Consider the following 27,353-nt stretch of genomic DNA (forward strand, 5'->3'; position numbering starts at 1 on the left):
TGAGGTTGGATTCTTTTTTCAGCCTTTTCAACTATTTTTTTTGCAACTGGTTGACCGTTGACCGCTAAACATTAAAAATGTTCAACCAAAGTGAAATTTGACTTTTATACTCCATATCATACAAAGGGTTGAAGTATAAAAAAAAAAACGTTAATATTCTCATTTGCCCATAGAGGCTTTTAGATGGAGTGAAATTATAATGTATTTCATTCATGGTTGAAGCTACCTCTTATTTTAGAGCAGTTTAGCACCTAAGATCAGTGATAACAGTCTTTTATTATGCAGCTTCCATACACCGTATCTCCTTTTAGCCTTAGAATAAACTTTATTTATTTGATTCATCTTAAAGGACTCACTCCGACTGACAGAATAGACAGAATGTCACAACTTTTCTGCATAATTTCTTGTTTCTTCAGAGGAAATATAAAGGGTTGATATATATAAATATTCAACAAACTGAGCCTTGTATTTCATTTCACTCGGTGACAGTAATGATGAAATGCTGAAATAATGTAGCCTCTGTTGAAAGTGATAAGAATTATTTTTCTTATGACTCTTTATCTTTAGACAGAGTTGTTTTTTATGGCCTGGAGTTACACTGTCGTTATCATTCATTGCAGACGACATTTCTTTGTCGGCAGAATCCAGAGAGGGACAGAGCAACCTAATTTGGCAGTACACCCCAGGAACAAGCTTTTACTGAGGCTGTGAGTGGGTGGCTAGTTCAGTGTGCTTTTGCTAAAGGCACCCAGTCAACTGAATGTGAGATATAACAGATTCCCTCAGTGTGGTGGAAACAGTTAAACCTTCTACAGAGAACATGTAGTTTTGACCTTCCTGCTTTTTGATCTCTTTTTCCCTCGCCTCTTACCTGGCTTCACCTCCCTCCGACTATCTGTCTGAATGCTTCAGATGCTTGTCAGTGATTCATCTCCCTCTTACATCAGTTTTCCCAATCTTGCTTTTCATCTTACACAATCTATGACTTACTTCTTTAATAAATCGTCTGCCTTTTTCTCTCATTTCATCTTCTCGCTCTTCTCACTCTGTTTGCTCCACCAGCCCGACGAGCCCACCGTTACCGGCGCCACCACCACAAGGGCAGGAGGGAGCGCAGGAAGCACAAGAGGCACGGCCACAGAGAGGGGGGGCACCACGGAGGAGAGCTGGGCCAGGGCCACAACCACGGCCACTTCTGAACCAAAAAAAAAAAGAAAAACCCATCCCCTTTCCTTTTCTCCTCTGCTGCCAACTGCAGTTTGCCTGTCTCCCTGTCGTCCCTTCCTCTCGCCCCGTTTCCCCAAACACTACTTCACACCTTACAGCCCAAAACTCTCTGCCCAAGCTCTCTCCCCCGCACCCACCGCCCTGCCCTTAACTCCACCCCTGGCTCTCAGAGTCAGCATGTATCATAGTCAACTGTGAGGCCTGCCAAAGTGCTGCCAGGCGTCACCGGGACAATAACAAAATCCCTTTGTACTCTTTTTACTTTCCTTTTTCTGTTTTACTTTCATGTCTTAAATTGTCTGTCACCTACAATACCCTCTTTACTCGACCCAGTTACTCAACCCTCCGAGCTCAACGATGACCTGAAACATGGGGCTACGCTGACCTGTTTTTGAAAAAAAAAAAAACCTTTGAGATCCACACCGAACATTCTTCGGAGAGAAGTGGTTTAGTACAAACTAAAAAATAGGGACAACATCGCTGAAAATGCCGTATCAAAATCAGACGAGTCAAGGAAGACATCCATGTTTGTTGACTTGAGCCTTTTGTCTGTTTAACACGTTATTTTTTACAAATATTAAGTGTTTTTTTCTTGACTCTGCTGCTTTTGGTTTGCTCTTTGTAAGACATTGTGCTTGACTTAAAGCAAGTTATTCTGAAACAGATTTAATTGATTTACTTTGAATCAGAGGCAGTTGTAATTGAATTATTTGATTGTTAGCGTTGTATCTTCTTGTCAGTGTAAGACAGTTACTTTAGATCAGATGCTAAACCCCCAGAGGAAAATGGAAGACACACCGCATCTCAATTCAGTTTCATCACGTCACACATCAGTCACTCTTCAGATGTGTCGAACAATCTCAGACTGCTCGTGCTGTGTCAGACATCCACCCCTGTCGTTCTCGAGGGTTAATCTGAACCCTTGATGTCAGTTTTCTCATGATATGTGTCGCTGTAAGAATGTGCGCTGTGAATTAATGAAGGTGATGCAGCAGGGCGAAGTTCTTCTAACTCATCTGTTTCTGCTTTATTTTGGAGTTTTACGTCTGATGTGGAGAAATTATGCTGTCAAGCCAGGCATGAGAGATACAGGCAGAGACTGAGCGGGTTATCCATCAAGCTCCAGTAGCCCCCCCCTCCGCAAGCACAAGATATGACAAGTCAATGCGCAGAGTTTTGGGTACACTGGAAAAAAACATACATGTCGTAAAAAAGTCTTATTAAAAATAAAATTTTACATTTAATCTTTCAATTTTACATTTAATATTTCAAAACGTTTGCAATTTGGGTGAGATATTTCTAGGTTTTTTGTGCATTTTCCATTTTGAAAAGGTTTGGTGTGTCTTCATTGCACTGATAGGGGCAACTGCTCAGTAAAACATCCAAGTTGTGTGTTTTGGGTTTGTCGCTACAAGCATCATCTTTCACATTAAAGCAACATTTGATTAAATTACTTGTTAAAATTTAAAATTAGTTTTCTGTTGGGAAACAGGCATGAAAACTAGCAGAGACTGATGTTAATGACTGTTGGATCATGAATCACAGCTGTGTACACAGGGTATGAGGATGAAGAGACGGAAATGTTGAGATCTCTCTCATCTCAGTGTGTGTGTGTGTGTCTGTGTGTTTGTAGGCTGTTTAGGTGTGTGTGTGTGTGTGTGTGTGTGTGTGTGTGTTTGTTTATGATTGAGGATGTTGACAGTGGCTGAAGTCCCAGAGGATGGTGATAGAGAGGGTCAGTGGAGATTAAGGCTTCCCATTTCTGGGGCAGACTGAGTCTCGCAGCGCTCACAGCTGTTCACACCTGTGCTCGCTCCTGCCTCGTGTCCCGCTTTAAAGAGGAGGATTGAGGCAGATAGAACAAGCTCTTTGCTCTCTTTTCCTTCCCTTTTACTGTCGGGTTAAATTGGTGTTTTTTAAAGCCAGCATTTGAGGTTCGGAATTTCTGGGATTATGTCCCAAACACCGACTCCAGCACTTTTATCCTTTATGTTTTTCCATCTTGTTCTGCTTTTTCCTCCATCACCTCGCACTTTAGTACTTTTCATTTATCTTTCTCACTGTCACAGTCTTTTTACAATAGAAAACTAGTGGAGGAACAGCACACCTAAGTTCATTCTAACCAGCTCTTCATTGGTGAACGAGTACACTACGCCTTGAGCACGTCTTATAAAAAGAACACTAAAGCAGGATCAGCTTATATAAAGTCACATGAGGGGAGAAAATCTATCCTGTGCACATTAATTCCCTGCCTTTGTTTGTCTCTTCTCACCTTGGCAATGACAGCACTCCTCCGCACGGAGAAGAATGGTGAACCTGCACCTCTCTATCAGTTTAATTAATCTGCTGCATGCCTAATTAACAAGTTGCATTATCTGCAGAACCACGGAGCAGTGATGACAAGGGAAGGGTTAGGTTGACGGACATTCAGTGGAAGGTTTAGGGTGATGGACGGGAGGCCCACAGAACTGTCACAGCCATCAAACCCCTGTCGTTTCTTAGATGTCAGGCTGCAACAGGCCTATTTTTTTTCTGTCTGTGAAAATGGATTGAGCACCAGTGGATGAATGAAAGGGCAGACAGAAGCCCCTCTCACAGTAATTACAGTTATGTAAAGGTTCAGCTGTGTGACAGGAGTTGGAAACTTTCTTAAAAACTAATGTGATGAAGTGAGGAACTGAATGTGGGCTAGAAAACAGGGAGCGTGAAGAGTTTGGCCAAAATTTAATTAATGACTACAACTAGCGAGTTAAATTACATACAGTGAATCAGTCTATGTTGAGGTTGGAAGGAAATCATCCGTTGAAGTGATGTTTAATCTAATGTTTTGTCTGTCTTTTTCTTTGCCTCTGCAGAGATTATTAGGTCTGCCACAAAAATACCACCGATGTTAATCTTCTATCCTTATTGAGTTGGTATGAATGGATTTTCCACTCATAAAGTTTGAGAAGTTTGAGCAGACTTCTTTCACCAAGCGGTTGAAATATAATAGACACAACATAAAAGATGTGTTTGTGATGGTGATGGTCACCCCCTGGGCTATGTGTGTGTGTGTGTGTGTGTGTGTGTGTGTGTGTGATATGTGTTTGTTGCCTCTGTAAGGGGGACAGCTTGCTTTTGGCACTTCCTCTGGGATTGGTAAGTTTTTGCTCTGTGTTTTTTGAAGGTGCCAAGCTATCTCACAACGACACTCCCACAATAACGCTTTTAGTTATTGAATTCATCCACACGCATTCTTCTTCACATTTTCCTCTTCAAATTTCAAACACAGACCCTCACTCTCAGAAGTGTCTGTCTCTCTTTGCTTTTGACTCCCCCCCCAACAGCCCTGTCCTCCCCTCATTGGTCTTTCTACTGGAAGCCCTGAGGGGCAGGCAGACAGACAGAGACGAATCCTTATAATTGTGAGTCTTAATTATGAAGATGACTGACTTAACAGAGGTTGCTGCCAGCTGTCTCTTGACGCAGCAGTGAGCACCACGCCTGAGGGGAGAGCAGCGGGCAAACCAGTGAACATCTTCACAGCCAGCAGGCCTCTTCTCAGTCTCAGCCACATGTCCTAATTGTGAGCAAGTCATTCCCCTCAGTCGCAGCTCGCAGCTGAAGCCTTTTGAATTCGGCAGAGATTAGATAAGAGTGGGATTGTGGGGAGTGCGACTACATCTCTGTGTGCTTGTAGCTGTTTTTTTTGGAGGGGTTTGTCATTTTGCCTTATTTGACAGTGACAGTAGAAGGAGAGGAGAAGGGGGGGTGACATGAGGCAAAGGGTCCGGGCCGGACCTGAACCCTGGCTGCTGGGGCAAGGACTCAAGCCTTACACGCCCTACCAAGCGAGCTACCGGGGCGCCCCAGCTGTGACTGTTTGTTTGCACTCTTTCTAAACGGTAACAGCAGGAGCACAACTTGGTTAGATTTGTTGTATATGTTGTGAGGAAGTGTGTCTGGTTGAATCAGTGTGACAGGAGTGATACAAACAAGGCAGAGGAAATTGACTCTGGGTGTGCTTGTGTCTCAAAGGCGACGGCAGGTGGTTGCAGCAGAATTCAGAAACATGGATATAATTTTCTTTTCACCTCAAAAAAAAACACAACACAACCAGGCACAACAAATAAAAATTGTCAGGGTGAGAGAAACAAAAACTTAAAGGGGATTAAAGAACTCTCACCTTATATCCAAGCATGAAATTAAATATAATAGAACAACAACAAAAACAAGCAAATAAAGTTAATATACCTGCAATTTAGGCATTTAATATTAAATAACAAGGAGCCATTGACAGTTCATAAGTCCCACCCCCTTAGTAACTGTTGCTACTTGCAACTGATTAGCTAGCTGGCTAATTAAGCTAACATTAGGACCATGAGTTGATTAGAAACTCCTCTCCTCACTCTCAGAAGCTTCCAGACTCATTTTAAAAACAAGAGCCATTTAAGAGTATTAATAAATACATGATATTATACTCAAAGACTGAGGCTAAAGCTACATGTCTCAGGCAAAAGGTTAGTACCCTCAGAAGTTGAAGAAGACGTGGAGATAAATACCTGCAATGCTCTTAACCCTAGTATTATTAAGTATAAGGAAAGATGTAAGATCAGGCTCTCTTACAGACTTGGACAAGCAATACAGAAGTTACATTTATGCTTTATCGTTTATTGTTTCAGTTTTAACATTACAAGAGAAATGTCTGTGAATGTAACACATAAACTTTCTCTAATCCAATATAGCAGGACAGAGCCACTAACATTAAAACTCCGATATAAACTCTGATATATCATCTAGGACCAGCTGTCAAAATACTGCAAAGGTCAGTTCTGAATCCATCAAGTAATGATACAATAGCTGCTTGTGATGTTTCAGGAGGACAGCAAAGTTTTAGAAATATATTTGATGAGTTTGCTTTAACACTTCACCCTCTTCATTTATTGTCAAGATTTATAGTGCGGGCCTAATAGCAAACAGTGTGAAGAAAACTGAGCATTGCACTGTAACCACTGTCTGTGACTGTAAACGGATGCATTTTAGACGCAGCAGTCGTCAGCGATGGCAGCGTGAGAAGAGCAGTAGAGCCTGTTGTCCTCAGCCACACACAGACAGACTATTGATTTCATGATTAGGCTGTCTGTCTTGGGTTCCTATTAAGTCTGTCGATGGCATTGACGGCACGATAGCGTCGACTGACCACTGGATGTTTTCTAAATGACAGGAAAACAGACTGTCATAGCTCACTGCACTCCTTTGTGTCTCTGTGAACAAGCAAGTTGTGTACTCTCCCACGTAATTGGTTCTACTCAAATTTCTGCATAATTTGCATCATTATCTTTTCTTTCTTTTGTTATTTGGATTTCATCAGACTTTTAAAAACTATTTTCTTCCAGTGGACTGCTGCATCACTCCTTCACTGTTCAGTATCTAATGTACAGGTACACCCCTAGTGGTATTTCTATGGCATTGCGTTTCTGTCTGATATTGAGTTAAGACTATTTATCATTGTCAAGAAAGCGGCTGTATTCTGTTGGGATGGATGGAAACATGTTACAGTGAGAGAATGAGAAATGAAAGTGACAAATGCAGAACAGAAACCAATGACAAACACTCCTCTGTGATGTAAATACTCTGAGGTTTTTCTTTTCCTTTTTCAAAAATCCATTTAAACTCTGGGTGTGTTTGTTGCTTAGCCTTTCTGGACCATATTCACACAGCCTCAGTGGATCCAAAACCCATTTCCCTCTTTCAATTTCCCACTTCTATTCACACACACTGCTGCATCAGAAAGACAGAGACGCACCAGACAACACACGCTCTGCAAGAGCCGTAAGTGAGGTGATAGTTTACCATACAGACAAAATGTCACTTCTTTGGCTCTGTTCCCTGCACGTCACTTCAGTCTGCAGGGAGCTATGTGTTCATGTCGACTGTGAACGCATATAACTGCAACTGTGTCCGTCTACGGCTGTGTGAATCTTGTCCACAAGTATTTATTCATATTTATTGATGTATGTTCTTATGAATTCCAGTCCTGTCACTGTATTATATTCTTTACAAGACAAATGATCATTAAAGGAAACCCTTGTTTGGATCCGTTATCTGGCTTTGTTGGAGTGGTTATTTGTGTACAGTTTATTTTGGTTCAGTAAAGCCAGTATGTGTATCATTTTTTATGTTATTAAACTCTCCTTTAAATTATACTGATGGCAGATGTTTTTGTTTATGAGACATTGTGGGGGAGGCGGTGTGCATTGCTGATTGCCACAGTGACTTTTTTATACTACACCTAGAGGGCGTCGTTATAAAGTCTATCTATAAAGTTAGAACATTTTAAATTGTAATCCAGATGTTAATTAATGTTTATTGATATATGTTAGCACTCATAAGACATTCCTTAAAGAAGTTAAGCATAAAGCATTTTGAGAAACGCATTTATTTGCTTTCTTGCCAAGAGTTAAATGAAATGATTGATACCGCTTTCATTTCTGTACGGTAAATAAATAGCCACCAGATGATGAGCTTAGCTTAGCATAAAGAGTAGAAACCAGAAAACAGCTAGCCTGACTGGTCAAAGGAAATAAACCTACGGTATCAGCGCCTCTAAAGGTCATTAAATATAACTTTAAATGTAGTTTGTACTAAAAACTTCATGGTAAAAGCAACTTAATCTGCAGTTTGCCAGGCAACAAGCAGAGACTCCAGGAAGTTACTGGCAGGTTACCAGCCAAGAAATATCCAATTTCTAGTCTTTATGCTGAGCTAAGCCAACAGTCTCCTGGTTCCATTGAATGCATATAAGAGTTTCCTATTGAACGCTTGGCAAGAAAGCAAATCATACTTCCCAAAATGTTGAACTTTTTACCTTTAATTATGTTTATTATTAATAGTTAGCTATAGTTAGCTGTGTGGTGTTTCTCATCGACCAAACTAGTCAGCAGAATAGATAGATAGATAGATAGATAGATAGATAGATAGATAGATAGATAGATAGATAGATAGATAGATAGATAGATAGATAGATACTGTACACTTGAAAAATCCTTTTCTACAGCGATCCTGACAGAGGCTGTTATGAAAGCACAAACCTATGCTGCTTTCAATCTTAATAGAATGAAAAAACCTTGAAGGTTTTCAAACCTATTCAAGATACTGATCGAAATTTAAAACCTGGGGCAACCAGAAGGCCTACCACTTGAAATGATTAAGTGCTAAAACCAAAACCAACTGATCTAGCCAAGGGCAGTATTCCTCAGTTCCACACATCTATTTGTGCGGAATGATTGTATCGACCGGATTGTTACTCTGTCCTGAACATTCAAAGTGAATGCAAAAACGACTTGTTTTCTCTTCACCGTTCAAATGTGTCCTGTCTTGATATCATCGTGTTCCTCTGTAAGCAAGACATTCAGGTTTCCTTAAAGCTGCTATTCCTTCAGCCTGAGAATAATCTGAGCCTCTCTGACCTTGCTGAGGAGATCCATTTCCAAATCTCTTTGGATTAGGTAAAATATTTTTTCCACTGCCAATATATCAACAAAACGAGAACAATTTTGCATTTTTTTATATCCCAAATCTGCTGCATATAGTTCAAGCAACCGAGCAGGTCACCAAGGGCAAATCCCTCAGCGGCACAATGAAAAAGAGTAGGAGGAAGAGAGGGAGAGGGAGGAGGAGACAGAAAGGGAGAGGGATCAAAGGTAAGAGAAGGGAGGGAAGAGGGCGAAAGGGGAAGGAGAAAGAGAGATTCTGTTTTGGCAGCAAACAATTTGTGAATACGCCTACTGTTGTACTGTCTAACCTCAGAGACCTTCAGTTCACCCGATGAGCTGAAAATGAGAGTCCGCTCTTATCAATGGACGGTTTCATTGCTTCACAGCACTGTCTCCCGTAGAAACACAGCCCCCCCCCCCCTCTCTCTCTCTCTCTCTCTCTCTCTCTCTGTCTGCCTCGCTCTCCCACTCCTCTCGTCTCGTCTCCTTTGATATGCAACTCGTTTCATTATTATTCAGAAACACCGGAAGAAGCCACACTGCTGAGCTCTGTTTTCCGTCGACAATCAGTCATACTGAATATAGCATCTCTTTTACATCCTCTTCCTCTGTTCTGGCTGGCTGAGTGATGTTCTCGCTCAGCTCTGTGAGTTCGAAGGACAGCGCTCATTAGGGCTGCTTAACAGGGAGTTTCTCTTAAACTCACAGCTAAAAATGACCTCCAGCTCTCCTCTGTTGCCGTGCAGCAGTGACAGATTTGTTAGAGCCACTTGAAGCGGCACTCCAACAATCACTGACATTATCCTGAGCCCTGAAATGCTTAGTCTCAGAGGACCAGCATGCACTTGTGCACTCCAAGTGCAGTGTCCATGAAGCTTACATAAGCATATCCAAGCATCTTTCTTACAGAACTTTCTCATACTAACCAATGAAAAGCACACTATTTATACTCCAGATTTGTCCTGATTCCTGTAATATAACTTAGTTTTGAGATGAGCGGATAAATTAGAAGGCATGAAAAGACTGCTCATCATAACCTTGTTCTTGGGTCGATATCAGGCTCATCTGGCAGGCATGGCAAATCGATGGGGATCTCTGGTATTATCCTGCATTATCTTCTAATGACGCTGCCAAAGTTCAAGAAGATTATAAAAAGCAACAAGGGGTTTAGCATCATCTTAGGCCTGACAGTCTCTTACTCAAGCCGCTCTGCCTCTTTTGCTTCCAGAATTACTGTCTGTCTTTATCTCACGCATAAACATAAGAGGCCGCAGGCAAAAGCACACTTGTTTTTTCTCTTTCTCCACACATGCACCCCAAGCTGCTTATCCAAATAAAAGAAAAGATTAATATGCGTCTTAACCCCGTTTATCTTTCTCATCTTTATTGCAGCCAGGTTGTTGAATAGCTTCACCCATGAATCTGCATTCAAGCCCGTCCTAATGACGGCTGCAGATGGCGGCGCCTCGGCTCACTAACAGCTCTTTTGTGTGTGTGTATGTGTGTGTGTCAGACCTGAGAAGCAAAGCCAGCAAAAACATCAGCCTGAGCCAGGTCTTTCATACACCGTCGCCCTCGCATTCTGCTCTGCCAGCTGTGTGTACACTGTGCAGTGTTTTGTTACATGACCCCGGCTGACGATCTGGAAATCTGACTTTATTAATCTGCTTTTAGCACATCCCTCACCAGTGGTGGAAAGTACAGTAACTACGTAAAGTACATTCATAATTAAGTCCTGTACAGTTTGGAGGTGCTTTTATTTACTATTTCCATTTGATCTAACTTTATTAGTCTACTCCACTACATGTCAGTCACTACTTCCACCATTGCATATAATATTATCATGCAAACAAAGAGCTTTGTCTTCTTTCACATAAGATCTAAAAATAAAATCTGCTTTAAAAAGGTGCACCACATACCTTAAACACATTTCAATGGTTTTTTTTATCATCCTCCCGGAAGAACACATCAGACATGTAGGACATATTACTAAAAAGCATAGTAACAAAGTATGAAATGGAGTGGAACAGTCTATTTTCTTCAGGGAAACCATTAAAACTTCATGTTTAGCTAATGTTAATGTACCTGAATGTAACAGTGCACACACACAGTTTTCTGCATCTGTAATAATAATTGTAATATACCTGCATATCATAATATAACAATGGAGCCATTGCGTTGTGATTGTAGTTTTACTTTTTGGTACTTTTGCTGATAATATTTCTGTACTGTTACTTGAATATAATTTTGAATGCAGGATTTTTACTTGTAACAAGAGACCACTACCACTATTCCACCACTGTCTCTTCACAGCTGGATTTTCACACCTTGGAAGTAGAAAGGGGAGGAAGCCTACTTTATTTTGCTCTTCACATTTTTAAAACTCGTTCTCTGGACATTAAGGTTATCTATAAAGTGAACAGCAGTTCAGCGTGGTTTGCCTAATGAGCTTATGAATTATTAAATCAGAGGGTTACGAGAGATAGCAGTGTTACCTTATCCACACAACAATACAGAAATATCTCAACTGTTTTTAAGGTCAGAAGTTTGCCTCTTTATGCCAGCTTCCTCTGGGAAGTTACTCCAAGTTCCTTATAAGATGAAAGTGCACACAGGCCATGAAGTGAATTGTAGGTGTTGTGGGACTGGGTTTTGTGACCGAGGTGAGATAAGGTTCAGCGGTTTGTGTACTTCTGGAGCCACTCAGTTCCTTCTCTCCCCTGCAAGACTACAATAGCTCACTGACCAGCCAATTTCTGCATGCAGGGCCAGATACCCTTGGGTCTTCCCGCATTCCCCACATTCCAGATGTTTTTTCTGCCTCCCCCCCCCTTTTTCCTCTTATCTTTCTGCCTTTATTTTATTCCCTCAAACCCCTTTCTCCCACCTATCTCCCACCTATCTCTCTTATTCTCTCTGTTGCTTTTCCCTGCCTGCCTTTCACTCTGTCCTTCCCTGTGACTTTGTGTTTCTGCTGAGGCTGCCTCCTTTCCTTCATCTCCTCCTAACTGACACACACACAAATGGTTTGAACTGTTTCATTAACCTCCCACTATTCTCTTTGGACCAAATCCTGGATTGTTGTATAGCAGTGTTACTCCGTCTATCGATGTGTGAGTGCATGCCCAGACTGGCAATCTGGCAGCCAGAATGCCAATGTGGGGGGAAAATTGTGGAGAAAATATTTGACCTGCAGGCTGATGTTGGAACAGCTCTGACTCGGGGTCACACCATCCCAGAATTGCCAACAGGCTACCTGTACTGTAAGGCAGGTATTAGTACTGACCGATGTCACCTCCACCCAACCCTTCAAGTGGATCCATCCATCCATGTAATGTCAAGTGCAAAATGAAATCAAGACACAAAAAGGTGTTTGAATTGAAAATCTAAATGGAATGGATAGAAGGACAGAAGAAGCAAAAAGGTGGAGTGGAAAAGGTCAAAGGTAATATAGAAAACAGGCTGATGCAGCAATATGTTTTAAGTTAACACATTTATTATTCAGAACTATCGATGAGAGATAGCAGTGTTATCGATCCCAGTGCCACACATAATTCTGCTAGCTGCAGTGACAACATTCACAAAAGAAGAGGAGGAAGAAAGAGTGTGGACAGATCAGGAGCAAGTTAACAGAGCTGCGATGGCGCCGGTCCAGAACAAAATTGCCATGGCTAAATTTAACCCTGTGCGAGTGTGACAGCTTGCTACCAAACAGAAGAGCTAATGGGAAGTTGGAAGCTGGAGTGTGGTTAAACTAAAGTACACTTTTCTTTAGAGGCATCTATAGATGACAGGGCACACTCTCCCATTCATTAGCCACAGTGCACTCCATTAGATGGTTAACACTTTCAATTAACTCAACACTGCTGCCTGTTTAATATGCCCCACACTCTGGGGGAAACCTCTCACAATTTGGCCAATTACCCATCTCCACAAACCAACTGCTTTCAACGCATTATATGTATCAGCCGCAGCGGGGTCCAGCTGAATTACACACAGAATGCATGAGGCATTAAGGGAGATCATTTAGGGAGATGGGGTAATTTCAGAAGCTATTTCCCATGGGCTAATGTTGTATGGATATGGCGTCTGTTTGTGCGTTCAATCATAACAATGTTGAGGTCTGATGCAAAGTAAAACTTAATTCCTGTGGGGATAGTCTCCAAACATTGCATTGCCCTCATCTTAGGATACAATGTACACAGTCAACAAATAATTCATGTGCTTAGACATTTGTGGAGAAGAATAATGGAAATATTTCACCAGTTTACAGATCATGAGGATATTCTTTATTAAAACTTTAATGGGCTATGGATCAATAAAATATTGGCAATGAGGTTACAAGTTTGTGCATATATTTTATGTATATCATATTACTCTTGACACTAGTGGGGTTATTTACGTACTTAAATGTGCCTGTGGCTTAATGTATGATGGAAAAACAACTGAAAATGCATTGTTTAGAATACATAAGTGCCATCAGAATACAGCTTTCCTCATAGCATCTGTATCATATCTGTCATCTTCAACTCATATATGAACCGCTATTAATGAGGTGGCAGTCTGTCGAAATCACTTGGTTTTCAATACATAAACAAAGACCTAGATTTCAGATGTTTCCTATGAAATAACTATGGTTAATTGTATTAAGCCTATATATTGATGATATGGTAAAAGATTGTGTGGATTCTCTTGGCGTCTGTTTTTATTTACAATGAAACGCATCAAAAGAGTGTCTCTCACAGTGTGGCTATAAAGTAGACCACAAAATGGTGCTGACATGGAGAAAAAAATTGGACAGGTAGAGAAACACGTGATCTGTGTTTCACGTGTCTCTCAAGAGTCTGATTTCACAACACACACTGACACAACTAACCAGTTGGTTGATTTGTTCATGATTTGTGAAAATGTATGAAACACTTCTGTTTAGCCATGATGAAGGTCGGAGCTGAAGCACTGGGCTTGAGTAATATGAAGAGTGAAGTCTTGTGTCCCTTACTGCAGCAGCAGCACAAATCTGTTTGCTCACCTTACCAAATCCAGGTTTTTTTCTTTATTACCCCAGATGTTTGTCATGGTTGACTGAAGGCTGTCAAACAAGTCACATATCTGGAATCTACACCTTGGGCATATAGAAAAGTTGGACTTGGGGAATCTTGGATTGTTCTCCTTTAAATATATATATATATACATACAAATATAATATTTTAAAGGCCCTGCACATCCACACAGTGTACACACTATAGATTAAGTATTCATACAGTTACTGGAGGAAGGTGTGTAGGGGTTTATCCAGGGGTTGAGGGGCAGGGGGGCTATAACCGAGGTGCAGAGTTCAGCAAGGCGAAGGAGCTGTTCCTGACCCTACTGGTCCTGGAACAAAGAGTCCTGTAGCACCTCCCAGAGGGGAGGAGGGCAAACAGTCCCTGAGAATGCTGCACATTTTATAGATGCGGTATTCTGCATGCTTGCTCACTAGACTCGCTAACTGACACACCAAAATGGAGAGTAGCCATCATTCATGGTATTAGTTCAGCCTGTAAACTTCCTACTGTGACAAGTAAAAGGAGATCAATCAGTCTAATAAGGGAAGAGGTCTAATTAGGCATAATCATTTCCACCAATACATTTCACTACTATTAATCCAATCATTGTATTTCTCGCATCACTTTTCAGTCCTAACCCCTCCTCTCTGCATTTGTCTTCGGCCTGCTCTGTGGTCCTGACCTCTGTCACAAGCTGATAAATGAGAGTCCAGTGAAAGCCAGCACAATCCCATCTCTTTGTATTTACAGTGCGGCAGTACTATGTGGTTATAGGGTCATCTAATTTCATTTCATGCTCAGAAGAAAAGACGATAAGGAGGCCTGATGAAATGAAGACAGCCCTGTTATCTTCTAAGCAACATAGTTTAAAGGGTTCAATCACTATCTTTGCACCTTCTACCTATCTGTCTTTTCTCTCTCTGTCTTTACATTCAGTGTTTCTCTTGTTGTTGAATAAGGAGAGTTTAAAGAGGCTTTAATCAAGGCCAGTACCTCTCTAATGTTCTGCCTCATGAGGATTTTCTAATGCCTGGCCTGTTGAGCTCACCATCTGTGGAATGTGTGGTTTCTTCGGTCCAATATGTGACGACTATTACAGTTATTATTCTTCTTAACAAAAGCAGACCGCTTCTGTTTGCCAAAGCGCAGTCAAAATCTGAAGTAGTGGCTGCTATTTGTGATGACCTCACTCTTACATAAGGTGGAATTTACAGCTAAATACCATGCAAAGTGAATTTCAAATGGGTAACCATCACAATCCTAAGCACATAAAAAAACATCTAAATTGCTTCAGTAGTGAAATGTGGAATACATAATCCTCTATAAATTATAAATGTCATAGTGCATCAAGCAGGACTTTGTTTATTAATTTAGTGGATGTGACTCTAAATTCAAACAGTAGCACAGACTAATGGGGCTGGTGAGAGTACTCAGCGAATCATTAAAACCATCAACTTTGATCATCAAGGTCATTTTAGAGACTAATTTCCCTTTGAAAAATCACAAAGCAGTCAATACTCAGCAAAGAGCTATGTTTTTTTCTTCGTCATTCACAGCAATTATTTCACGATGTTGGACTTGCGATGAACTTGACTTTAATTACATGCTGCCAGTTGCTATGACGATGACATGGTTTGTTCTGCTGTGTTGGCGCAACACCAATATGCTCCCACTCAGAGCCAGGTTCACTGCTCAGCAGTTTCTCTTCTGGCAAACGCAGGAGCACACAAGGCAGAGTGAAGCACATGAAACATTCCTCACTAATCAGCTGTGATTCCTACTCACACAATTGATTTATAACTATTTAAAAAAGCATCCTGAGGCTCATTAGTTATCTTAAGTATTGAACCTCTATCATTTTTAACCATGCTTTGGATGCATTAATGATAATATCTGTCTACCAGTTTGTCTATCCGCCTGTCAGTCCACCACTTTGGTCCCGAATGAAACCTCTCAACAACCACTGGATTAATTTCATGAAAACTCAATATTTGCTTGGAAAACCCCCAAGTTAAGCTATTTTAAACATTACACTATTATGGCACGCTAATAAAGCATTGCATATAAATATCTAAAGGTGGTAAATATTTTTATATTTATAGGAGTACGGTCTAGACCTGCTCTATTTGAAAACTGAACTGAATTGAATTAAATTGTTTTATTTCAAAACCATCAGACATTTTTCCAATACTTTTTTCATTGAACCAAAGCCTATCACTTAAAATGTGGCCATAACAGGTCATTAAATTAATTTAAGTTTTTAACATTATTATTTACTTCTTTTTTTTTATTAATCTAAATTAATGAGTTAAATGTGACATAATTTGACACCAATTTGGGGTAGCACGGCCTTTTTATACCCATGACTGAACTTTCAATTGCTCCCGATGGTTTGAATGGTTACTCGCTTCCATTAATGTATGAATGAGGCAAACTTTACTTTAGATTAAAGCACTATATAACTGCAGTCCATCTCCATTCTCCCATCAGACCATTTAGTGATCTCTCCTATCCTGTATGAAAGGAAGTGCATCCTCTATATTTCTTCACTCAGTCAGTGTTTTTCTTTTAATTTGCATCAGTCTGTAGAGCTCTTGATATAGAAAAAAACTGCACACAAACACATATTGTTCAAATCAACAATTTCAAGACTTTAATTTTCCCCCCCAGAACATTCATCCATTCTGCAGTTGCAAACATACTCAGTAATAAAGGCCGCTGCATGTAAGATTTATAGTGCATTGCAGGCCCATGTAGCTTAGAAGTGCAGTATGTGAGGTAAATAGCAATTATTGTAGCTTAGTATTTCTGCGTATTCAGCCTCAGCCACTACTCTTAGCCAAGCAACACATGCTTGCTTAAATCTAAGCTAAGATGCTATCATAAAATAAAGCCCTATGTAGTTAAAGTGCAAATATTTTAGAGCTAGTGCAATATTTACTACTTGATCTGTTCAGCTCTGATGATGAGATTACCACGTTTTAGTTAATGAGAAAAAGGACTCACATTGTGCCAGAGGGTTGCTAACCAAGCATGGCACCCAGATACAGGTAATTACACTTGGTACAATTGAAACTTACAGGGCATCTTGGATTCTATCCATACAGTCAGGCAGATCATCCTGTCTCACCCAGTAATGAATGTGTTCATCCTGGCACTGGGATTCTGGCTTAGACTGGAGTTCAGGGCTCAGGAGCCACAGCGGGGGCCAAAATACGATCCACACACACACACACACACACACACACAGACACACAAGTAAACAAGGATATTCATGGCAGACTCTCTGATCTGATGTGTGCCTGAGTGATGATCAAGCTGCTGTTTAATCTTATAGTTTTCTGGCGACAGATGTGCTAACATACTCACTCCTTAAGATGATTGACTGACTGGAGACGAAAGGAAAATCACCCTAATAAAGACGTCATCCTCAATTTTACACAGCCTCGCTTCTTCTCTCTGGCAAATCTACAAATGAGTACATCTTGTCTGTGAGTGTTTAACTTTAAAAGCGATGAATGGAGTCTGGCTGCTAGGCGACAGTTGTTGCAGTCAAAACTTAAATTGCTCTGAGTCTTCCCACTTTAAATCACCCTTGTAGCATTCATGGGGATACTGTTTCTCCTGGTCAAACTATCTGTAAGGTTATTTGTCATTTCTGTACCACCTGCTGTTTCATCCTTGTTCTCACGGAAACAGTAGACCCCATAGAGGCGAAATTTTTTATCAGGGAAGCCCAGGTGTCGGACGCCTGGATGGGATCCTCCACAGCGAGAGCGGGGGTTGACTATGGGGTAACGGATGCTGCCATCCTCCAGCCAGCCGGCTTCACAGCGGTCCAGCAGCTGGAACTTCCATGCAGCGTACAGCTGACCCACTTTGGCCACGGCTGAGCCATCTCGAATGCAAGCCTTCATCGCCTCAACATAGTTCACCTTCTTGAAGCGTTTGAGGAAATACACTTTGCCTGGGGGGATATAGAGGATAGAGAGAGGGTCTTTGTTGTAAGAACATGAGAAAGGGTGAAGGAAAACAGAGCAAGTGTATTGTTGAGGAGGGCAAAAGGAAAGAGTGAGAAGTGAATGAGAGAGTGAAGCCCCCAGAGACAAGCTGAGCCCTGAGGGTAGATATTCTCAGTTCTCCTGGCATCTCTGTCTGATTGTGTTCAGAATATCAAATCATTCCAACAACCGTCTGGGCAGCTGCTCAAACTCAATACTACGTCGGTGGACAGCACCCTAAGTCAAATTTACTCTTAAAACGCTTCCATTTCTGCTTTCATCTAACCTCTGGGAAGACTTTTAGTCCGGCAGTATTAAAGAAAATGGTATCTTGATTGGCTGAATTGTTTGAACAGAACTGAATCAGAAGGTAGCTTCTCCTAAGAAAGGAGCAAAGGATAAAGAACCAGAGGTTGGTGGTTTCCTCCAAACAGAAAACTATCATGAAAATCATGTCTGCAACCTCAGCTTTGCACTTGGCTCAGTTATTGATTTTATGCTTGTTTATGTGACTGCTGGCTATTAGAGAGGCAGAATATTGTCTCATATTTCCCCAGGGGACCCTCAGTAAATACCTTCCAGCTGGACTGAGCAACAGTATCGGTCACGACCACTGCTGAAATCTCCTGCCCACAACAGACTGTCCACGATAATTAACACACAGGGGAAGCCATGAGCAATCGTTTAAGGTTTGTGTCATGCTACCTTTTTCTCACTGAGGAAAAGCACTACCGCTTCTTTTTTTTCAGCTGAGACTATCCCAAAATTTGATTTGCTTCAAATGAAGAGCACTGTCTTTTATCTAGATAATAAAAAATCTATTTGGTTTTTAGAAGGCATGAGAAGTTTTGAATTCTCTTTCAAACTTCAAAGAGGCACATACAGTCCTTTCCGAAGTGAATTATTTGAAATTGGAGCTATGTTTCACTAATATGGTCAATGTTTTAAATGAGTCGTTAGATAAAAGGCCACTCATATCTGTGAGGCAAATATGAATGCAGCTAGCTTAGCTTAGCATAAAGACTGGATAAAGGGAAGAAACAGCTAGCCTGTCTCTCTACAAAGGTAACAAAATTACGCGTCAGAGAGAATGTCTGTGTCTGGATTGAAAAGATGCAGGACATTATAGCTAACAAGAAGTAACTAACTTCGCTAACTAACGCTAGGTAAGCTGTTGCTCGAGCAAACAAATCAACCTGGGCTCCGTTGAGCTAATAAACACATATTGCCTCCTCACCGTTCTCGCTCCATCTGCCTAGCTTATCTCATCTGTGTAAAGAACACACAAACTAGTATACACCAGAGTAAAATTCCAATTCAAATAGAAAATAGCTGTTTGAATTCACGAGAGCGACAGCCGCCCTTCCTCTCCTTGCCACAGCTGACATTGAAAACAGTGGAAGTGTGAGTGGGCTAGCTGTTTCCCTCCGTTGCTAGCTGCTAAGCTCACCAGTTGCTAGCTTCATAGTTAACATGAGGTGACATAAACATGACAGTCAATCAATCAACCAATCATCTCATCCAACTCTCGTCAAGAAAGCGAATAAGTGTATTTCCCACAATATCAAACTATTCCTTTAATAATCAGTGTTTAAATATTATATTTAATATATTTAAAACATTGATTGCTGATATCTTTCACAATGTAAAAACTAATCCAGACTTTCCCAAGTTTTTTTTGAACTTGTGAACCTGGAGGTGGCGTGTGTGATGGAGACACTAGCAGACTCTCTGTGGGAATGTGATGTAAATCAAAGAACTTGGAGATGAAAGGCAATGCTTGGCACCCAGAGGACACTGTGGCCCTAGCAGGGCAGAATCACCACAGCCTGATCTAAATCCAATGGCCTTAGGCCTGCAAGATCACAGGCACAGATCAGAGACCTAATTTCCCAACAGTCCAGCGCTCATGATATATCCTCTTCCTATACGGTACCACAACAATCCAGCTCCGCCAATGTCTTATTCTCTTCCAATCATGAGCCACAGTTGCTGGATACTTAGTTGGATGTTTGTGTTTAGTTGTATGATCATATAGATGAGCTACAAAGTGTTTCTGATCTTCAGATACAGACATGCATGTGCACACAGCCATGGCTGCCAACCTCCATTTCTCAGTGTTTCTCACCATTAAGCTTAGAAGTGAAGCAGAAAGCATCATAGCGCTCATCCTCTTTGTGCCTGTAGCCATAGTTACGAACGCCAGCGGGGGTGTCCTTGCGGCCACACTGGTCTCTGGGATGAGAGATAGGGTACTGGACTGAGCCGTCCTCCAACCATCCAGCATTACACCAGTCTAGCCCTTCCAACCAGGCCTGTAGAGGGAGATAATGTAGTTAGTGAGTTGTACTAAAGGATTAAATACATTATCAAACAAATTTGGTTTATCTCTTCTGAAATAACTCCATTACTCTGAACTTTCATGCATACGGCTTTTAAAATACGGGGATGGAACTGCAGTCAAGTGTCTGGTCAGATGCATATTCTTAATTTCAGACTAACTGCTGCTCTAAAACAATTTATGACTGAGGGTTGCAGCCAGTAAGTTTATTGTTACAACTAAAAGAGTAGCATATAAATGAATGTGCTATGGAAGGTGCGCTCTATATAGCTCTAATAAATCTTTGGTAGTGATCTGTGACTTCTTCTAATCTGCCTTGATCATGAAAGGCATTGGGCATAAACTTACCTTGTGCAGTTGAGAGTGGGAGGCCAGAATGGCGTCCTGCTGTTTGCAGGCATCCTCCGCCTGGTGGTAGTTGAGCTTATAGCGCCCCTCACGGGGGTAGTAGGGAAACACCACTCCTAAAGGTGACAGAAACAGACCTGCTGTTGAGTCAGAGGCTGTTAAATTGATGAATTTTACTTCAGTCTAATATGAACTCACTACATTAGCCAAGGGAGCATTAGAAATGTCACAGCTTCAACAAAATCTCCGGCAGTTAAATCTTTAATTCCTGACCTTCTAGGTCGAGGTTGACAAATCCTGTATCGTCTTCCATGTCATTAGTGACTTCGCACTCATAGCGTCCGTAGTCCTCCAGTGTGACATTTTGGATGATCACTGAGGCGTCACCTGGTCCTGCCTGCTCCAAAAACACACGGCCTCTGTATGATCCAAACACACGCTGCTGCCTGAAGAGATTTAACAGAATGTTTTCAATTAAAGAATTTTTTCCTTTCCTTTTTTTTAGTAGCTATGGCCAAAATAACTGAGAAATGCTTTAACTTGAAAAATGCTTTGAAGGCAGCATACTTTACTTTATAGTCTCCTAAAAAGAGCCATGTATTCTTTATGCTATCTCAGTGGGTTCACTAGCAGGGATGACACCAACAATGTGATTTTAAAGGTTTAATGAAATGAGAACGTATTGGATGCTGAGTATGGGGAAATGGTTGTCAGGAAGTAGATAAAAGTAGGGGAGGAAGTTGTCCGTTTAGACCAATCTTGAAGGCCGGGGAAGAGATTCAGTGTGGCTAATTACGGGTCACAAACAGTACCTCAAAAAGGAGAGATGGGAGGGTACACGCAGGATTAATGGGAGGGGATGAAAGGAGGGAAGAGAAAAGGAATGGATGTGAATAGGGATGGACAGAGTGTGGGATGAGGTAGGAAAGTAAATGAATGAGGGGGAGAGACAGAAAACTGAGACAAATAGATTAGAGGTGTGGTTGAGGTGTGGCCCTGCTCACAAATCTTGGTTAACTAACTTCATTTTGTGAAAATGCTTACATTAAATAGCCTGCTACACTGTGAATATGTGCTAAGCATCTTTACTATGTGGCAGTGAAATAAAATCAATAAAATCAACATCTGTTGGATTGAAAACTGATTAAAACAATAGACACATGATGCAGATGCAGATTTTACCTTCCAAGTGCCACAAAGACATCCTCAAACTGCAGTGCATCAGTCACTTTGGTCCATTTTATCCGGATGCGAGCAGGATCGGAGTTCTCTGGCTCATGGCGGAATCTGCAGGGCAGAGTGATGGAGCCACCACGATGTGTCACCACCTTACCAGGAGCTGTCTGAACTATCACTGCTCCAGTGTCATCCTCTATGGGAAGACAGAGAAGAAGGGTCATCAAAATACTTTAATTGGGTGCCCGGTTTGCTCAGTGGGTAGAGCTGGCGACCCATGTACTGAGGCTGAGTCCTTTCTGCAGCAGCCCAGGGTTCGAATCCAACCTGAGGTCCCCTTGCTGCGTTTCATCCCCTCTCTCTGCCCCCCTTTTCTGTCTAATCTCGGCTGTCTCTATCAATTAAAGTCAATAAAACCCCCGCTAAAAAATGCTTAAAAAAATAAAATAAAATACTGTAATTGACGTTCTGTAATCTTGCTGGTCAGCTTTCTGTCTATTTTATTTGCTAATAGGTTTTGACCGATGTTTATGACCTTTACGCTTGTCATTGATACAGTGCTACTATCTTGGCCGGAACGAGCCAGAATGAGGCAGAAAGATTGGTGTCGTTTCAGCTCACAACTCCCCTTCCAAGAGCAAAAGAGAAACAAAAGGCGACTCATGGCATCTGTGGATAAAAATGGCTCATTCTAAGGCAACCAAAACATAACGATTGATACATTAGATAATAATAACATGGTGGATACAAGCAAATGCATAAGGAATTTTCCATTGCTCTTCAAATATGTGCAGTAAAGTCCTTGTATTGCGGTTTGCAATCGCTCTTGACACTGCCAATACTTACAGCTCTTATCTGATTCTCTTTGTTAGGGATGTCAGTGAGACGCCCACAAAATTGTATAATTTAAGAGTGTGCTGTTTACTTGAGCTGTCACATTAGTGCCTAACCATCCAGTTTATCACTTTCAAACCTAGAACGTTTTTTAGTCCAATGTCCAGTTTACCCACTCCTCTGGGCAGAGCTGTCCTCAGATTACTCACTCCAGATTTCAACCTCAACTTCTTTTGAGAGCAAAATGACCCAAGACTAATGGTAACCACAGACCTGTTCTTCCAAATGGGCAATAACAAGACCTAGTTTGCATTTTTGGCAGACATTCGCTCAGACACTGTTTGCATGTGTCTAGGCAGCCAAAGACTACAAACACAACAAGTGTGGTGTAAACATTTAAAACATTTAACAAGCGGCTGCAAGAGGTTTTCTCCTATTTTGTGACCAGATAAAGGCACCTACAATTATCCACACCAGCCAGCAATTAGTCCTGTCACTGCTTACTGCGCTCTGCAAAGTTGTTTATCACCAGCAGCCATGAAAGCATCAAGTGGTGTTTAATCAAAACTTTAAGCATATTATTTCCCAACACTGACGGCAATGCTGCAACAGACAGATGTTCAGACAAACAACTCCATGTCACCATTTCATTAAGGAGACACCAGTTCACAGGCATCCCTGGCAGCAGGACTGAAGTTAGCAACAAATGCTCGTGTTTGCAGATCTGGAGGTTGCAAGACTACATAGTGTGAACTTCTACATGCGTTCCACTGTCATGGTAAAACTGGCAGCTCAGAAGCAGCAGGCAGCTCTTAATGAGAGCAAATAAGTTCTGATAAAGCCACATTGCCAGAAGACAGGAGAAACAAAACTGGGGATGAGCCAGAAAACAGTGTCAAAATTCTTAGGGCCCACATATTCCTCTCAGGGCTTATTGGAGACTAAAACAGCCCCCAAAGGAGAGTAAATATAGGACTTACATTCATCAGGTGGTCACATCTCTAATAGGATAGTCATTTTTCTATGTGTCTGTTTGTTATACAGATTAGCTATAATGACTTTATAAGACAATAATATGTAAGTGCTTGTTGTTTTATTCTGCCCCCAAGGGGCCAAAAAGATCCATCATTACAGATTTAAGTTCATTCTTAGGTACTACCTAACTTTTTCCATTTTATACATCTTTATACTTGCAATCAACATTTTAGATGGAATACCTATCAGGCAGGAATTCAGGAGTTCAGTCATTTGTAAGTATCTTCTCATACAAGAAGAAATGTAACCTCTACATAAGACAGACAGATATTGACAGAGAATATGGACAGCCAGGTCTCATGCAGTCAATTAGTTAAATCCCTGATGTCAATTTTCTTACTAGGTAAAATGTTACGAATGTATTACAGTCCTCGGGTGAATAGTTTGAAGTAGTGCTATATGGGATATTAACAACTTTGATAATGCATTAATATTCTAGAGTTACTCAAGCGTTGACTCCAGGAATACAGTTTGAAATACTGTGCGTGTTTCTTTGCATATTCCTCCTTCATTGGAGTCTTCATGTTTGGAAAACATTGACTTGGCTTAAGCATTGCATTTTCTCTCTGGTTTTGTCTTTTGTTTCTGTGGATCTTTCAGCCCTGGATGAGATTTAACGAGACCATTTTTCCTGGTTTCAAAGGTGTCATCTACATAATTCTGAAGTGACCGGTGTATCTGACATATTCTCTAGCACATGATGTAACAGCTATGCAGATCAGTGCAGAATGGTGAGCTCCTGATTTTGCTCCTGTGAGCTGTAAAGAAAAAAACTGTCCTTACCGAGCACATGCACCACCTTTCTCCTTCCCTTCTCTATGTCAGCAGGCAGGGAGGTCACTGAGAGGGCAGAAGTCAGGATGAAAATCACAAAAGCCAGAGGACGCGGCTGCTTTGAGAACTGCTGGAGAGGACACAACAGAGTATTGTGATTATTGCAGGTTCACCAAAAATAGAGAAACCAGACAGAAGCGTTCCAGGGGCTCAAAAAAGACCTAAAAATACGAAGGTGAAGATACCAAGGACAACAGCTACACATATTCAGTGTCCCGGTTTTCACCCTAAGGAGAAGTTTAGGGACAAATAACTTCATGTCAGTATCAACTGCAGTATGAATATTCTGGCAAGACTTGTACTAGTGTACAAACATGGATAAAAACCAACAATAGACTATAACCTCATATAATATACTCCAAACAACACTGTGAAAATCCACATCTGTCTCTTTCATCCCACCAGAGAACTCACACTTTGGGTGTTTGGAGTTTTGCTGCTCAGTGAGGAAGACAAAAAAGTAGCAGATAATTGATTACTTCAGCTTTCTGAAAACAAGAAATAAGGTTAGCCGACTGAACTGTGTTTGGTTTGAGAGTCATGCTTTCATGCAGCTGTCTCTTACACATACCCATTTCAAAGTTACAGCTGTGTAGTTCACTGTCACATGAAATGAGGAGATAGTCCTCACAGGACAGTCAAGACTTAAAGCTTTTTTTAGCACTTTTTTATCTTTACTGCCAGGTGCCAGCTGAAGGAACAGGAAGTGTTGTGGGAGAAACAGGCTTATCTCAGTAGAGGCCAATAGTAAACAAAGGAATACGTATATGAATATATATATATTTATACTTACTGCATATTTTGGACATAAAGAACAGCAGAAAGAGACTATAACACATTTTGAAGCTCAGAGTTGAACATATCTCCCCTGACAGTGACGGATGAAGGATCACCTTGATGAAAAACACAGCTCCTCCTGGAAGTTACTGCTGCCTATTCTGGTCAAGTGTTCACTATCATTACAAGCTCTCTCTCTCTATAGGTTATGTTGAAGACTTGTGTGTATTTTGACCCAGCATGTGACATCCTCTGTGGCTGCGTAAATCCATGATGGATTGTAAAGGAGATACTGCATAAATACTCTCAACACATACATAGGTTGGTGTTTTACTTCATTGCGGATGACATAATATTATCATAACAGCAGAATACAGGAGTCGAGTATGTATGCTGCAGCTGTGTGCACTGCTAGGTCTGCATTGTCAGTGTCACCTGTGAATAATCGCTTCCTACGCAACAGCACTGCTGCAGTACATAACATCTGAACAGGCCCCAGTGAAGCAGAGTCACTAAACCAGCCACTTTACATGCACATTGCACACTATAAACATCCCTGCTGGCTGCAATCATTTTTCTCAAGGTTAGTCCAATGAACATCCCTGCAGTCCTCATGCAGCAGAGAGAACTGCACGGCAGAGCTGTACTAATGGAGCACAGAAGTGAACTTACCATGGCTATCACAACAGGATTAATGCCTGGATGAAGCAGATGTGCCGCTGTGCACCGTTTAACTCCTCAGCCCAGGCTGAATGTTGTTCTGCAGCAGCACTCCTTCCCTCCCTCTCTCCCTCTCTCTCTGTGTCTCCAGTCCCATCGCTGATCTCTCGCACTGCAGGGGGAACCACCGGTGTTTGTGGGTCCCGCAGTCCTCAGATGACGCAGCACACCACATTGGATTGTGTGGACTGTGTGGGGAACGAGTCAATCACAGCAATAATTTCGCACTGATTCCATGTTTGTGAATGTGCATTATTGAAGCACATTAGAGTGTCATTAGTGTGTCAGTGGTTTGAGTGTCACACAGTTTGTTGCAGTTACTGCAGTGAAATCTCATTAACTTTCAGGCAGAACATTGTTGTTATCAAAGACCAGTTGGAATAATGAAAGCTGTTAGTGTTGAGACTGTGACTGCACATTAAGACTGATCTATGTTATCACGTCAAATCAAATTCATACAACTTAATCACTGAGGAAGATTATAGCCATAAAGAAGATAAAGAATAGACTTTCAGCTATTACAACATGCAGCTGTTCTTGATATATTGTAACAGGTTGCTGTATAATAATGCTACAGTAATTAACAATAATAAATAATACCAATTTTGGAATTTAGCCTATTTACTCAAGTAACAAATTTGAGGTATTACTTGAGTAATTCCATTTCATTGTACTTTTTGCTTACTAATGCAGGACTTTTCCTTGCAATTTAGTATTTTAATATTGCAAAATACTTCATCCACAAATGAATAATACGGTTAATAAATACCAGTTACATTATATTTTTTGAATAAAAATGTATATAATGACAATATTACAACACTAATGAGTGAAAGGAGAGCACTGTACAATACCAATGACCAGGATATTCAACTGACTTCACTGACTTCTTTGGATTTGCCAATAAAGACTGGGTCCAATGGTGAGTTTGTGCTGAAAATGATCCCAGATCCGAGATCAGGCTTTTCCCCTTTTCTGTGGATAGTTATAATATAAAGCTTCTAATATGTCAGGAAATGGTTAACCATGTGAAATTGGGATTTTGAACGCAAATATATTTGCTTGTGCAGCCAATTCATTGAATTTTGTGGGTGTAAATGCTGTTGAAAGAAGCTGCAGGGAGGCAAGTCTGTTTATGAGCTTCTGTAGCCCTACATGCTTTTGGCTCTTCATACACTCACCAGTGGAATAAGATGTTAAAGAACAGCATCACTGACGCATCTGACACTGAAGTCTTTCTCAAGCACCATATGGGCATCTGGTGCAGACTCAACAAGAGCCCTCCACCAGAATGATGGTAAAATAAAAGAGGACCTCGAGATCATAGCTGCCGACAATGAGAGGAGACAGGTCACTCAGCATGAGGAAGCTGCACTTTGTGTTCAGCTTTTAAAAAAATGAAACTGCACTGATAGTTACATTATAGCATACTGTGCTGCTGAGATTCAAGTTGACTAGCAGTGTCTTGAAGAACAAGGAAATGGACCTGTCAGCTGCTGCGCACCCGCTTGAGTTACTGCAGTTCTGTGCAGCATCACTG

General features: G+C 41.2%; 2 protein-coding genes across 4 annotated transcripts in view; one reads left to right on the top strand and one right to left on the bottom strand.

The window, feature by feature from the left end:
- ncanb (neurocan b) overlaps nt 1-7,310 on the top strand; it is a 137,484-nt gene extending 130,174 nt beyond the window's left edge. For both annotated transcript variants that reach the window (XM_051377107.1, XM_051377106.1), the window contains exon 16: nt 1,063-7,310. In XM_051377107.1, coding sequence (XP_051233067.1) covers nt 1,063-1,199 — 137 coding nt within the window. In that variant the 3' untranslated portion in view covers nt 1,200-7,310. The remainder of the gene's footprint in view (nt 1-1,062) is intronic.
- Nucleotides 7,311-16,374: 9,064 nt separating this feature from the next.
- hapln4 (hyaluronan and proteoglycan link protein 4) lies at nt 16,375-25,991 on the bottom strand. Of its 2 annotated transcripts, none has more exons than XM_051376671.1 (7): nt 25,766-25,991; nt 24,266-24,383; nt 21,620-21,809; nt 20,711-20,883; nt 20,438-20,553; nt 19,877-20,063; nt 16,375-17,714 (listed from the first exon to the last, which is right to left on the bottom strand). In XM_051376671.1, the coding sequence occupies exons 1-7, from the start codon at nt 25,766-25,768 to the stop codon at nt 17,332-17,334; spliced, it is 1,170 nt and encodes a 389-aa protein (XP_051232631.1). In that variant the 5' UTR covers nt 25,769-25,991; the 3' UTR covers nt 16,375-17,331. The 2 variants fall into 2 exon arrangements, with proteins under 2 accessions (XP_051232631.1, XP_051232630.1); XM_051376670.1 differs by having other exon boundaries at nt 24,266-24,386; nt 25,766-25,990.
- Between the last annotated feature and the right edge of the window lie 1,362 nt (nt 25,992-27,353).

The sequence above is a fragment of the Dicentrarchus labrax genome, unplaced genomic scaffold (assembly GCF_905237075.1).
Source record: "Dicentrarchus labrax unplaced genomic scaffold, dlabrax2021, whole genome shotgun sequence".
NCBI classification, from domain to species: Eukaryota; Metazoa; Chordata; class Actinopteri; family Moronidae; genus Dicentrarchus; species Dicentrarchus labrax.

What these genes read in the sequence shown, in the direction of transcription:
- hapln4 (XM_051376670.1), bottom strand. An exon ending in AAAGGTGGTGCATGTGCTCG is followed by an intron (nt 21,810 to 24,265) that starts GTAAGGACAGTT and finishes GTCTTCCCATAG; the next exon opens with AGGATGACACTGGAGCAGTG. An exon ending in GTCTTTGTGGCACTTGGAAG is followed by an intron (nt 20,884 to 21,619) that starts GTAAAATCTGCA and finishes AAATCTCTTCAG; the next exon opens with GCAGCAGCGTGTGTTTGGAT.